This window comes from Psammomys obesus, unplaced genomic scaffold, assembly GCF_907164565.1.
Source record: "Psammomys obesus unplaced genomic scaffold, mPsaObe1.curated_primary_1811, whole genome shotgun sequence".
In the NCBI taxonomy this organism is placed as follows: Eukaryota; Metazoa; Chordata; class Mammalia; order Rodentia; family Muridae; genus Psammomys; species Psammomys obesus.
This window is the reverse complement of record NW_026590062.1, coordinates 29,842,180-29,854,739: the sequence shown is the minus strand read 5'-3', so window position 1 is coordinate 29,854,739 and position 12,560 is coordinate 29,842,180. Positions and strand designations below refer to the sequence as shown.

The window sequence follows — 12,560 nt, the reverse complement described above, 5'->3', positions numbered from 1 at the left end:
TTAAAAACAAAACAAAACAAAACAAAACAAACACCTCCAGCCTCAGTCTCACAAGTATAAATAAATATTACAAGCAAGCACCATCAAACCCAGCCCTTCTTAATCTTTCTCAAGCACACAAACCCATCCTCTCTCGGGCCTTTACACTGCTTTTCTATACCAGGAACATGGTAACATGGCCCAAAACTTCTTATCACTGGAATCTCTGATCAAATGTTAATTCGTCCCAAAGACTTACTACCCTAACCAAAAACAGCCCCAAGGAAACACACAGCCTCTTTAACTCCTTATTCCCTTGACTTATTCTATTCATTATCATAATTATCTCTGTCTTGGGTTATATCATTTGCTATTTATTGTCTTTCTTCCTATAGTGGGATACATTTAATTTCAGTATCCCTAACATCTGAAACAATGTAAGTACTTAATAAATAATATGCTAAATGAACCGGTCTATATGCCAGTACATTTAGTTTCCTTTAATAGGCTGCAAGCTATTCAAGGGCTGAATTTGTGTTACATCATCAGCTATGTTTATAATATTTAGGAACGTGTTTCACAGAGAAAGGATTTCTAATAGAATAACACTCCCCATTTTCCCCTTGAACTCTTGCCACCTTTCCTATATTGTTTTTAGCTTCTTCAGAAAAAAAGCCACCTTAAATGTGATGCCCTTCACAAGTATATAATGGCCCATTTCCTATCCTTTTCCTTCTTTACAGTAGCAAGGAATCCCAATACAATTCTTAACTTCTAACCCATATGTCTCATCCAGCTATCTCTCTTTCCCTCCCTGCCCGCCACCACTAAAAAAAAAAAAAAAAAAAAAAAAAAAGGGAAAGGAAAAAAGAAAAGAAAGCCGGGATCAGTTGTACATGCCTGTAATCCCAGCACTCAGGGAGGCAGAGGCAGGCAGATTGATGTGAGTTCAAGGTCAGCTTGGTCTACAAAGCAACTCCAGGAAAGCCAAGGCTACACAGAGAAACTGTCGCAAAAAAAACAAACAAACAAAAACGGAAAAATAAAGAAAAAAATACATGAGAACAAATGCTGTGTCAGGGAACTACCTTTTCTCAAAGAGAAGGAGGAGAAGAGGAGAAGAAAGATAAGGAGGAAGAAAAGGAGGAGGAAGAAGAGAGGAGGAAAAGGAGAAGGAAAAGAAAATGTTCATTCACTTAGGAACTTACACTCAGTAACCTTTATACTTTCTTTTGAGAGGAAAATTGTATATGAAGGGCTGGTAGGACACAGACAGTTTACACTGTATATCCTTTTGAGCCTTTCTAATTGTACCATGTATTTATAACCCATTTTAAGAGACTTAGTGCATATAGTTAGATGACAGCATGTGAGGTCCTGGTTCAGTCCTGGTACTGCAAATAAAAAATTAAGTAATCTTGGTGTGATGGCACATTCTTTTCGTCCCAGCACTCTGGAGGCAGAAGCTGGCAGATCTCTGTGGAGTTCAACCTGGTCTACAGAGTGAGTTCACCAATCAGGGTACATAATGAGACCCTATAAATAATAAAAACAACAGCAACAATAATAAAGTAAAAAAAAACAAACAAACTTGTTTTTACATTTTTATCAAACTGAGTGGGTGGACAAGCTTCAAAGCAGATTGCTTTGTTATCCTGACCTCTATAGTAACAAAATTATAGAAAAGTCTATTTAAATTCTCAGAAGAGTAGATTTTCTATAAACCTAGCCAACACGATAGTATTTGAGTCTGTTGATTGATCTCTATTGCTTGGTGTAGTGATGGCAAAATTTGAAGGTTAAGACAGGATGGTACCTTACGTTCAAAGCAAACATGGTCTACATAGAGAACAGCTGTGGCTATGTACGTAACAAAACCTTGTCTCAAAAGAACCCAACACACAGAAGTGAAATAAAAATAAATTGAAAAATCTCAAGAAGGGGAGTTTTTAATCATTTTTCTTTGTTAATACATGTTTTACTTTCAATTTAAAAATTACTAGACCCCATTCAGTTGTGCACTGAGCTGAAGAAAAGGTGAAACAGCGCTTCATCTCATCTTTCTCCTTTCTTTTATGAGCACGAGTCTCACCCAATCAGCAGCTTTTGCTTCTCAGATTATTTTCAAGACTTCTGTAACTCTTGTTATAGTTTGAATGTAAAGCTTCTCCTCATAATGCTTACACTGCAAAAACTGGTCCACAATTGTAGATCCAATCACTGCAAAGTGACTGGACCATAAGAATGACAGCTTCCCTGGTAGTTCATTCACTCATGAACACCTTAGTAAATCGGCTAGTAAGAGGTCTGTACTAAATGGAGGCAGCAAAGCAGTAAAGGTGGTATACCTGCCACTGTGCTGTTTTCTGGCTGCCATGAGGTAAGCAACTCTCCTTCAACATGTCCTCTCTAAGGTATGTTCTGCCTTGGGCTCAGGCCCAAAGCAATGGAGCTATCAGTCACAGAAAGAAATCTCTTAACCCACAACTTGAAATAAATCCTTCCTCCCTTGTCTTCACAGGTATTTTGTCAGAAATGAACACAAATTAACACAACTCTTCACATTCCAGGACACATTTAAAAGGAGCACAAAGCTGCTCAAGGAAAGGAACACCCTTCTGAACTCTGGAGATACCTGTGCAAATAAAGACCATTGTTCTAATTGGGGTGAATGTACATAATTTCCCTGAAATGACAACTTTCAGTTTCTCCCTGCACTTTCACTGACATTGTATTTTTACTTATTTTCATATTTGTTTGTTTGTTTGTTTGTTTTTAAAGCAAGGAGGAGGGTGCTCTGAACAGATCAAGCTGGACTCTACTAACAAAATTATGGGAAGAGGCCTGAGCCTCCTTCCCTCAGCAAAGGCTGCCTGTCACTCAGACTGTGTGGAAGGCATCTGCCCCACATGCCCTACTGAGGCCTCCACAAGCTACAGCCTTCACAGAGACACACACAGGCAGACCTGAGCTCTCCCCCACCAGCTCCTGTGCTCAGGGATGTGGGAAACTGGTTACAACTCACAGTTATGTAAATCAGATTTCAAAGGTGGCCACCATGTGCTAACCTCTCTCAGATCACATGACCTTCAGCCTCGAATGACCAGCCTCTCTGTCTTACCAGCACACTTCCGCTTGCTCTTGGCACACTTTCTTTTTTAGCACACCACCTGAGTCCAGCACCTTTACACTAGAGGCAGATACCTGAGAGACAGGCGCTGTGCTTGGCTCATGAAGAACAGGCTCCAATTCTGTTGCTGGAGTCTTTGAGGGATGGAGACCTGGGGCTGAGTGCAGTCTCCTCCGCACGCCATCTGCAGAGCCTAAGGAAGAAACACATAAAAACAAGTTGGAGCCATCTCTCCTTTAGAGCACAAACTCTGAGCCTGGAAACACAAGCATAGCTCTCTCACTAAGTAATTACTCTGCATCTATGAATGAATCCAATATACACTATGATCCTTGAATCTATAAAGAGCAAATTTCAGAATATAGAAAAATTCCTATAGGCCACAAAAATCAAAATTATTGTACAAATTCCTAGGAAAAGCATTCTAAGTATAGTCGGCTGAATATCCTCCATCCATCAACATTTCTCTTTTCTGAATAAAACTAGCTTTGTTTTCAGAATCAGGCTTAACAGTTGTAATCTACAGAGGAAACTATCTGACATGGTGATCTTCTAACATACTGTGGTAAGAAAGGAAACAATATCTCCAGTTTGGCTCAGAATTTAAATGATCATAGTCATTGTAAATCAAACCTGCTTCCTTTGATATAACAAGGAAATGAGTCCCAGAATCTAATAGATAGTGTTTTAACCATCAACGAAACTCAAGTCTTTCAATGTTCAGCACAGTATTTATTCTGTTATCTTCTAATGCCCTCCCACTCTCTATCTGAGAAGGATCACTTCAGGAATATTTGGCATGTGAAATATTCTTTTATCCCCACTTACTCCTAGCTTTTCTCAGTTGCTTATATTATAAACAACCATTAATACTGCTCTAAATTGGATATATGAGCCTCCACACACAAGGGGCTCTTTCCCAATCCAACTAATTAAGTCTTGTGAAAAAGTACCTGCCTTTGACCTATATTTGACATACATACATATATATATGTGTGTGTGTGTGTGTGTCTGTGTGTGTGTGTGTGTGTGTGTATGTATCAATATATATATACATATACCAATTCGTGTCTGGATATGACACTTTGCCACATGTACATGTGTCTCTCACACACACAGCTTGAGTATACTGGTACTGTAAATATTCTAGATCAGTTGTTTTTAACATTTCTAGTTAATGCATTGGTTCTCATAATAGTACTGATTCATCTGAGAGCTTTAAAAATTATACCTTCTCAGGGAATGTGGCTATAATTCGGTTGTATAACACTTGCTTAACATACATGAAACTCTGGGGGTTCGACCTTCAGTGTGTGGAAAAAGGGGGATAGCTATAGGACAAAGACAAGACACCAACTTCCTAAGCCTCACGACAAATCTGACTCAGAATGTTTCTGGCTGAACCTTGCGATCCCCCCCCCCCTCTCTCTCTCTCTCTCATTTTTATTGTTTTTCTGAGACAGGGATTCCCTGGGTAGCCCTGGCTGTCCTGGAACTTGCTCTGTAGACCAGACTGACCTCAAACTCAAAGAACTACCTGTCCCAGCTTCTGCAGTGCTGGGATTAAAGGCGTGCACCACTGCCAAGCAGAAATTTTTACTTTAAAAGCTCTTCTAACAAATAAATAAATTTAAAATGTAGCCTGGTGTGGTGGCTTACAACTGTAATTTCAGTGCTTGTGAGGTAGAGGCAGGAGGATAAAGAAGTCCACGGCCGATCCGAGCTACACCACACTCTATCAAAACTTTTTAAATAAAGATTGGAGAAATGGCATAGCGGTTAAGGGCACTGACTAGGTGTCTAGAAGACTTGGGTTGGGTTCCCATACAGTAATTTACAACAATCTGTAACTCCTGTGCTAAGACTATGACTCCCTCTTCTGCCCTCCATAAGTACTGCATGTCAACTGGGACAGGTTGTCCACTGAACATACCTGTGCTGAGACACACACACACACACACACACAAACACACACACACACACACACACACACACAGAGTTTTATTTTTTATGTTGTATTACTTTATTTATACAATATCTGCATGTATGCCTTCACATTAGAACAAGGCACCAGAACCTCATTTATAGATGGTTGTGAGCTACCATGTGGTTGCTGGGAACTGAACTCAGGACCTCTGCAAGAACAGCCAGTGCTTTTAACCTCTGAGCCATCTCTCCAGCCCTTTATTATTTTATTATTTTAAACGTATGCGTGTTATGTCTACATATATCTGTGTAGCACTTATGTGCAGTAGCCACACAAAAAAGGGCATTGGATTTCCTGGAACTGGAGTTACAGATGGTTGCGAGCTGTCATGTGGTTGCTGGGAATTGAACTTGAGTCTGTGTAAAAAGCCACCACTGCTCTAAGTCACTAACCCATCTCCTAAGTCCCATATAGCAACCTTTCTTAATTTTACTTTTCTATGGTCTTGGAAATTGAGCCCAAGGCCTCAAGCATGCTAATTAGCTACATGCTCTAATGTAGACCTATATGTCAATAATGTTCTTTGATGCACACCGTTTTAAACTTAGATATAGCATAGTTTATCTTATTTTTTCCATCTATTGCCTATTTTCTTGGTGCCATTTCTAAGAAATTGTTGTCAAATCCAGGTCAGCTTTTCTCATTTTTTTCTGATTTTAGAAATTTACCTCTTAAATCTTTAGATTCAACAAACTCAAGTCACTTAAAACTTTTTCTTTATGTGTATGGGTGTTTTGCCTCCACATATGCCTGTGGATACAGAATAAGGTATCAGATTCCCTGGAATTGGCATTACATTCGGTTGTGAGCCACAGTGTGGGTGCTGAGAACTGAACCCGAGTACTCTCAAAGAGCACCCGATGATTTAACCGCTTAGCTACTTCTCAATCCCCATAAATGTGTTTTTAAAATGAAATAATATACTGCCCAATATGTTTTAAAATAAACAAGTACACAGAAACATAGCTTATTTCTCAACCTGTACAACATGTTACTATACTGAATGCTGGAGGTAACTATAATGAAACAACCAGCTTTTGTATATCCAAACAGGTTTTTTTTTTTTTAGAACTATCATACTAAGAACTTATAAGCAATGCACTACACAGTTCTATTATAATGGCACCAATGTGACTAAGCACATTTTAGTTGATAACAATCTTACGGGAAAAAAATAAAAATCTTGTGAGGAAGGAAAAGTATGTGTGGAGGTGTTATGGCCAAATCAAAATTGGCCTTTTGTTCATAAAGTGCCAAGCTAATCACCATGGAAACTGGTAATAAGTACCTGGGGGTTTAATTATAACATTCACATTCGTATTCTTTTCAATACATTAAATTTTTTCTTTTCTTTTCTTGCTTTTTGAAACAGCTCACTATGTAAGCCTGGCCGACTTGGAACTCACTGTGTACATCAGACTCGCCTGGAACACACAAGGATCTCCCTGTCCCTGCCTGCCAAGTGCTGGGATTAAAGATGTGCAACACCACATCTGGCCTATAATTTTCTTAACAAGAGCTACTCTTAATGTTTTAATAAACATGAACAAAATGATTTCTATGCAAGCTGAAAGTGTTAAAAATTATAGAAAATAGAACAAAGGCAGAGTTTACATAATTCTTCAGGAACTAATATGTAAGAATTAATGAGGTCACTAAACACTGATTTTATTTATAAGAAATGTACAGAGCAGAGCAGGAAACACTTGTGCAAGGGAGAAGGATAAAAGACATGAGAACCAAAACTGCTGCTGGATTGGAGACTTCTTTGGAAGGTGGTGAATTTTCTTTAAAACTGGTTGTGATGGGCAGTGTAGAACATTGGTTGCTCTTATAGAAGACGTAGGTTTGATTCCCAGCACCAACCATCTGTGACTCCACTTCTAGGAGTCCCCATGTCCTCTCCTGGTCTGTAGGTACATGGTATGCACGTGGTATGTAGACATACATGCAGGCAAAATACCCATAAACTTAAAAACAGGTTGTGGTAAGCTGATATTTGCCTTGAATCCCACAATTTATGGGGGTAAGCAGGTCCCCATAAATCTGAGGATAGTTTGGGCCATATAATGAGTTTCAGTACCAGCCTGGCTGATGCAGTGAGACAATCTCAAAACAAAACAGGACCAAGATAAACTCACAAAAACATTGGAGTAGGTTAAGCAGTATTCAAGTTACTGCCCAGCCCACTGGGTCTCTCATGCACTCAAACCGTTCTCAAAACAAAATGCAAACAACCGCTGTGGGAAGCACTTTTTCCTGGCTGGAGTCTCAAGACTATGTAAGTGGAGAAAAGAAACTGAGCAGCAGCACGCATTCATTCCTCTCTGCTTCCTGACTGTGGGTATTATGACCTGATGCTTCAAGTTCCTACAGCCTTCAAGTCCCCACCATGATAGACTTGAACTATGAGCCAAAATAAGTCCTTCATTCCTTAAGCTGCTTGTCAGGTTTTTTTTTTTTTTTTTTGTAATAGGAAAAGAAATTGCTAGTTTATACATTTTTAGAATTACCTACAATGAGAAGTGTTATTTTAAGTTGTTGTTTGTTTGAAACAGAGTCTCTCTGTGAATGTAGCCCTGGCTGTCCTGGAACTCAATATGTAGAGTTTGAAGCTGGGTTCAAACTCAAAGAGATTCACCTGCCTTTGCCCCCTTAGTGCTGGGATTAAAGGTGGATGCTACCACACTTGGTTTTATTTTAAGTAGTGTAAGAGTTTTCTGGTTTTGTTTTCTATGTTTAACATCCAATAGTTTAATGTTGTGATGCATTGTTTATGTATTGTATTTACTTTTCTGTGTATCTACGATGTGGGTATATCTAGATCTATATAGTATGGGGGTGCACATGCTGTAGCAGGCATATGGAAGAACAACTTTGTAAAGTCAGTTCTCTGTCCATCTTTTCTTTTTTTTAATATTTTTTAAAAAAAATTTATGTACATTTGGTGTTTGGTGTACATGTATGTCTGTGTGAGATTGATGGATCCTTTGGAACTGGAGTTAGATAGTTGTGATCGGGCATATGAGTGCTAGGATTTGAAGCCAAGTCTTCTGGAAGAGCAGCCAGTGCTCTCAGCCACTGAGTCATCTGTACCACATGCATACAGTTCTCTCAAAGACCAAAAGAGGGCATCAGTTGTGAACAACCATGTCGGTTCTGGAAATTGAGCCCATGTAGTTTGGCAGAGCAGAAAGTATTCTTAATCATTGAGCCAATTAGAGAGATGGAAGATCCTCTCTTTCCACCTTTATGTAGGTTATGAAAGTCGAGTTCAAGTCACTAGATTTGTGCAGAAAGTGCTACTGCCCACTAAACAATCTCAACAGCATGATCTATTATTTGTAAAACACTCAATTTTAACTTAATGTTTGCATATTTTTTCTCTTACATTAGAAGAAAGCTTGGTGAAGCAGATTCCAGCCTTTCTTCATGCATTAAAATATTTCTAAATTAATCTGTCTTGTGCACATAAAGAGTACTTATTTTGTTATTATAAAGTCTATATAGAATGCAGATCAGAAATTTATCTTAGTATTAATTAATGTCTATTTAGTATCCAAGGAACACACACAGAAGTCCCTGGAAGATCCAGGGGAGTCCTTGATGTTGCTAGCTCAGTAAAATAAGAAAATGTCACAGTACAGGCTTGGTTTAGTGTTGCAAGATGAAGCTAGAACCTGAATCTTGGATCAGTTTAACGTCTGAAACACAGAAAGAGTAGACTCTTCTCAGACTTCCCCATTTAGTCTAACTCACTTTCAAAGATTGCAAACCACTACTTTACACTACATTCTGGAGAGCCCACAAGCCAATACTTAAGTGGTCACTTTCTTAAAATGACAAGACTGACCCCATCTCAATTCTGACCAGGGGGAAAAAAATGCCTCACCCTTGTCCAGAAGGCTTTATGAGGAAAATCAGAGGTTTGATTGCCTCTAAGTAAGCTAACAATGCTGTAACAGAATACTACCTCTCCTTTGACCGTGGTCTCTGGCTTTCAGTTTTGACATGACCCCCTCCAGTAGTTGTATTTCTTACCTGTTGGGTTATGTGGCTGCAAAGCCACATCCTGCGACCTCCATTCAAAACAGCCAGTTTGAGAGGCCTGAAGACTGGCTTGGTAGAGAGACTCCAGTTCAGAAGTCTCTTGCTCTGTGTCTTGGTTCCAGTGTGGATGCAAAAGGATGTGATTCCTCTCTGGGTAGGTTACACATGTATGGGAATCATGGGAGGAGGCCTTGACTCCTGGCCCAGGGCCCCTGTGTTTAATCTGAGAATCACAGAACCTTGTGACATTTACCCAAGAATCCAAAGGTAAAGAAGTCCCCAAATTGACACTATTACCCAGCTCCTTGGGCCTAGTATCTGTCATTTGGGATAGCTTTCCAGGGTGTGTATCTGGCTCAGCCAACCTGGGCTGTCCTCTCCTAGAGGTTTCACCTTTGGAAAGCCCAGAGTCCATGGCAAGAGAAGGATGATCTGCAGGCTCTTCCAAGCAGGACAGTCTTTCTCTCCCATCTAAAGAAGGGGTCTGTTTTACCCAGTGACAGTGGTCTTTTCCTGGACCTTGGGGTAATGGAACCATAACATCAGAAGGAGAAGAGTTCTTCCTTAGACCAGTTGGCAAACTTTGATCCTGGAAACCTATAACATCCGTCATGGAGGTACTCTGCATCTTCTGGAACTGCTCTGCCAGTGAGCGGACAAGTCCTTTTGTACTGGGGAACTCTGGCCTATAAGGTTCCTCACTGCCTCTGACCACTTTTGAAGTCAATGAAGTTTGGAGACTTTGGGCTTGGAGATGTTGGTTAAGTTTCTGCATGGGGTCAGTAGCATGAAGGCCAGGTGACGAAGCAGCAGACATTATGGGGTGGATGGCTCTGCAAGGAGGAATACTAGGCTGAGCTGATGAACTTGAAGGACTATTTAGGCTATGTAAAACTCTCTCAGAAGTGGGTTCACCTGTTGAATGTGACCAAGGCATCCCCATGGATAAGTCAACATCATCCTTCTTTTCTTCAAACAGCTGACCCTGAGCTATGTCCCTTCCTTCTTGTGGTGGGAGTCTGTTGCAGCTGATGTTGTTGTCCCTGCAGCCTTGTAGCTTATCATCAAGGGCATCCAATGGCAGGCATTCATGCTGAGAATTCATCTCAATTCTACCTGCTGCTTCAAGTAAACCCTGCCTGTGGAATGCAGAATGATTGATGCTGTCCACCTCAAAGGCCGTCAGAAGCTTCGAAGAAGATCTACTAGGGGGACTGTGCTGTGAAACAGTTGACTGTGGAGTGAGCGATGAGTGTGACTCATGGCAGGAAGCAGGTAAGTGGAAGAAAGAAGAACTGGTCCCAAACTCTGTATCCTTGCAGGGTCCCAGCTGTGCCTCCTGGCTTAACAATACTTGGAGCGGGACAGACTGTTCACTGAAACAAATAGAGAACCAGTCATAAGGTGCCTTGACTAACGATAATACTGTAAAAATAACTATTTATTTCATTTCACTTCTAGCTATTCACATTATGAAGAGAAAGTGACAAACAAAAAGAAAGCCAATAGTTTATAGGTTCACAAAAGAAAAGAAAGGCAATACCACCACATTTGTATATGTGCTATTAAGTCTTTGCTAATATTCTCTACTACCTTTGCAGTCCCATTCCAATCACATTCTACTTGCAAATTAAGAAAGAAAAAAATTGCTAGGTGGTGGTGGTACATGCCTTTAATCCCAGCACTCAGGGAGACAGAGTCAGGCAGATCTCTGAGTTCAAGGCCAACCTGGTCTACAGAGAGAGTTCTAGGACAGCCAGGACTATAAAAAGAAGCCCTGTCTCCAAAAACATAACAACAAAAACAAACAAACAAAAGATTAAAAAAGAGAGAGAGAGAGAGATAAAAATCACCCAGATGCCATACAAGGAGAGTAGCTCAGTTTAAAAACAAACAAACAAACAAACAAACAAACAAACAAAAACTGAAGATATTACTATAGAATACAAGGTGATATGGATTCCCAGAGTCATAGAAATCAACTATCATTGTATTCTATATTCTGATGTCCTCACAGTGATAGAACAGGACTCTGTTAATGTTGGGGAGTGGGAAACAGGACAAACTGCATTTAGTTGATTCTCACTGTTTTATATTTATGACCAAAAAATAAGCAGTCTTATATGAAACTTCAACCTTCCCAACTTTAGAGTTTCAGTTAAGAATAAGAATTTGAAATTCCAAAACTGGAGTGATTCAAACCCCCACCTGCTTTGAGCACAGGTAAAATGATGAAGTGTTTGGACCCTAGAGTATCTCAGACTTCAGATTACAGGGCTGAGGCTTTTCTAAAATCTAAAAGAAAAAAATTGACATCTGAGCTGCACGTGGCAGTGAAAACATCTAATCCCAGTACTTAGGAGCCAGAAGCAGAAGGGATTGCAGTAACCCTGACACCCACAGTCTACCTGGCAAGTTCCAGGCTAAAGCTACCCTCTTCTCAAAAAATGAAGAGAAAAAAGTAGAAGGAGGAAAAATGGAAGGGAGGAAGGGAAGGGGAGAGACATAGAGACTGAGACAGGCAGAGAGAAAGAGAAAGACAGATACAAGAGAGTATTAGAGAAAAAGTGAGAGACAGAAGCAGAAAGACAAAGAGACACAGAAGGGCAGAAAGATAGAAAATCAAGAAATAGAAAGACAGATACACACACACACACACACACACACACACACACACAGATACAGGCAGACAGTGACTTACATCTGATATCAAGCCATTTTAGAAAAGAAATACTCAAACCTTTTATCACAAATGTCTGTGGGTTTGGTCACCCAGCCATTCTTACAGCATGAACGTGATACCTTAATCAAAACAGAACAACCTGGCCTGGCGATGTATTTCAGTTTGCAGAGTGCTGGCCCTACATGCAAGATGCCTTGGGTTCAACCCATATAACTGGGTAAACCAGAACAGTGTCAAAGAGGCCTATAATACTAGCACTCCAGAGGCAAAAACAGGAAGATCAGGGGTTCAAGGTATTCTAAGCCCTAGTTAGCCTGGGCTAACTCCATCTCAAAGATAGAAAAAAGGGGAGAGGGAGGAAGGGAAGGAAGAAAAAGGGGAAGAAGAAATGATGAAGGGAAGGAGGGAGGAAGGAAGGAAAAGAGGAAGCTCTGTATTTGAATTCTATACTTCTACCACTTATTAACTAGGTAACTATCCTCTGTGCAAGCTCCCTTATTTAGAGAGTATGCTAAATAACAGACACTATCTCATCAGGTTATCATAATAAAGAAAACAGAAAGTGCTCGGCTCTGAGTTGATAGTCAAAAGACAAACAACCAAAGCAGAGTATGTGTAGCTCACTGGTAAAGCACTTGCCTAGTAGTATGTAAAAATTTCTGGGTTCTAGCCCCAGCAACATACACACACACACACACACACACACACACACACACACACACACACACACA

General features: G+C 40.1%; 1 protein-coding gene across 1 annotated transcript in view; it reads right to left on the bottom strand.

Annotated features, from left to right (window-relative positions):
- The window catches only part of Usp54 (ubiquitin specific peptidase 54), an 84,400-nt gene that overhangs the window by 5,203 nt on the left and 66,637 nt on the right, over positions 1–12,560 (bottom strand). Inside the window, exons 22-23 of the mRNA XM_055606037.1 lie at positions 9,138–10,522; positions 3,184–3,302 (exon numbers count right to left, since the gene is read on the bottom strand). Of these exons, the coding sequence (XP_055462012.1) occupies positions 3,184–3,302; positions 9,138–10,522 (1,504 nt within the window). The remainder of the gene's footprint in view (positions 1–3,183; positions 3,303–9,137; positions 10,523–12,560) is intronic.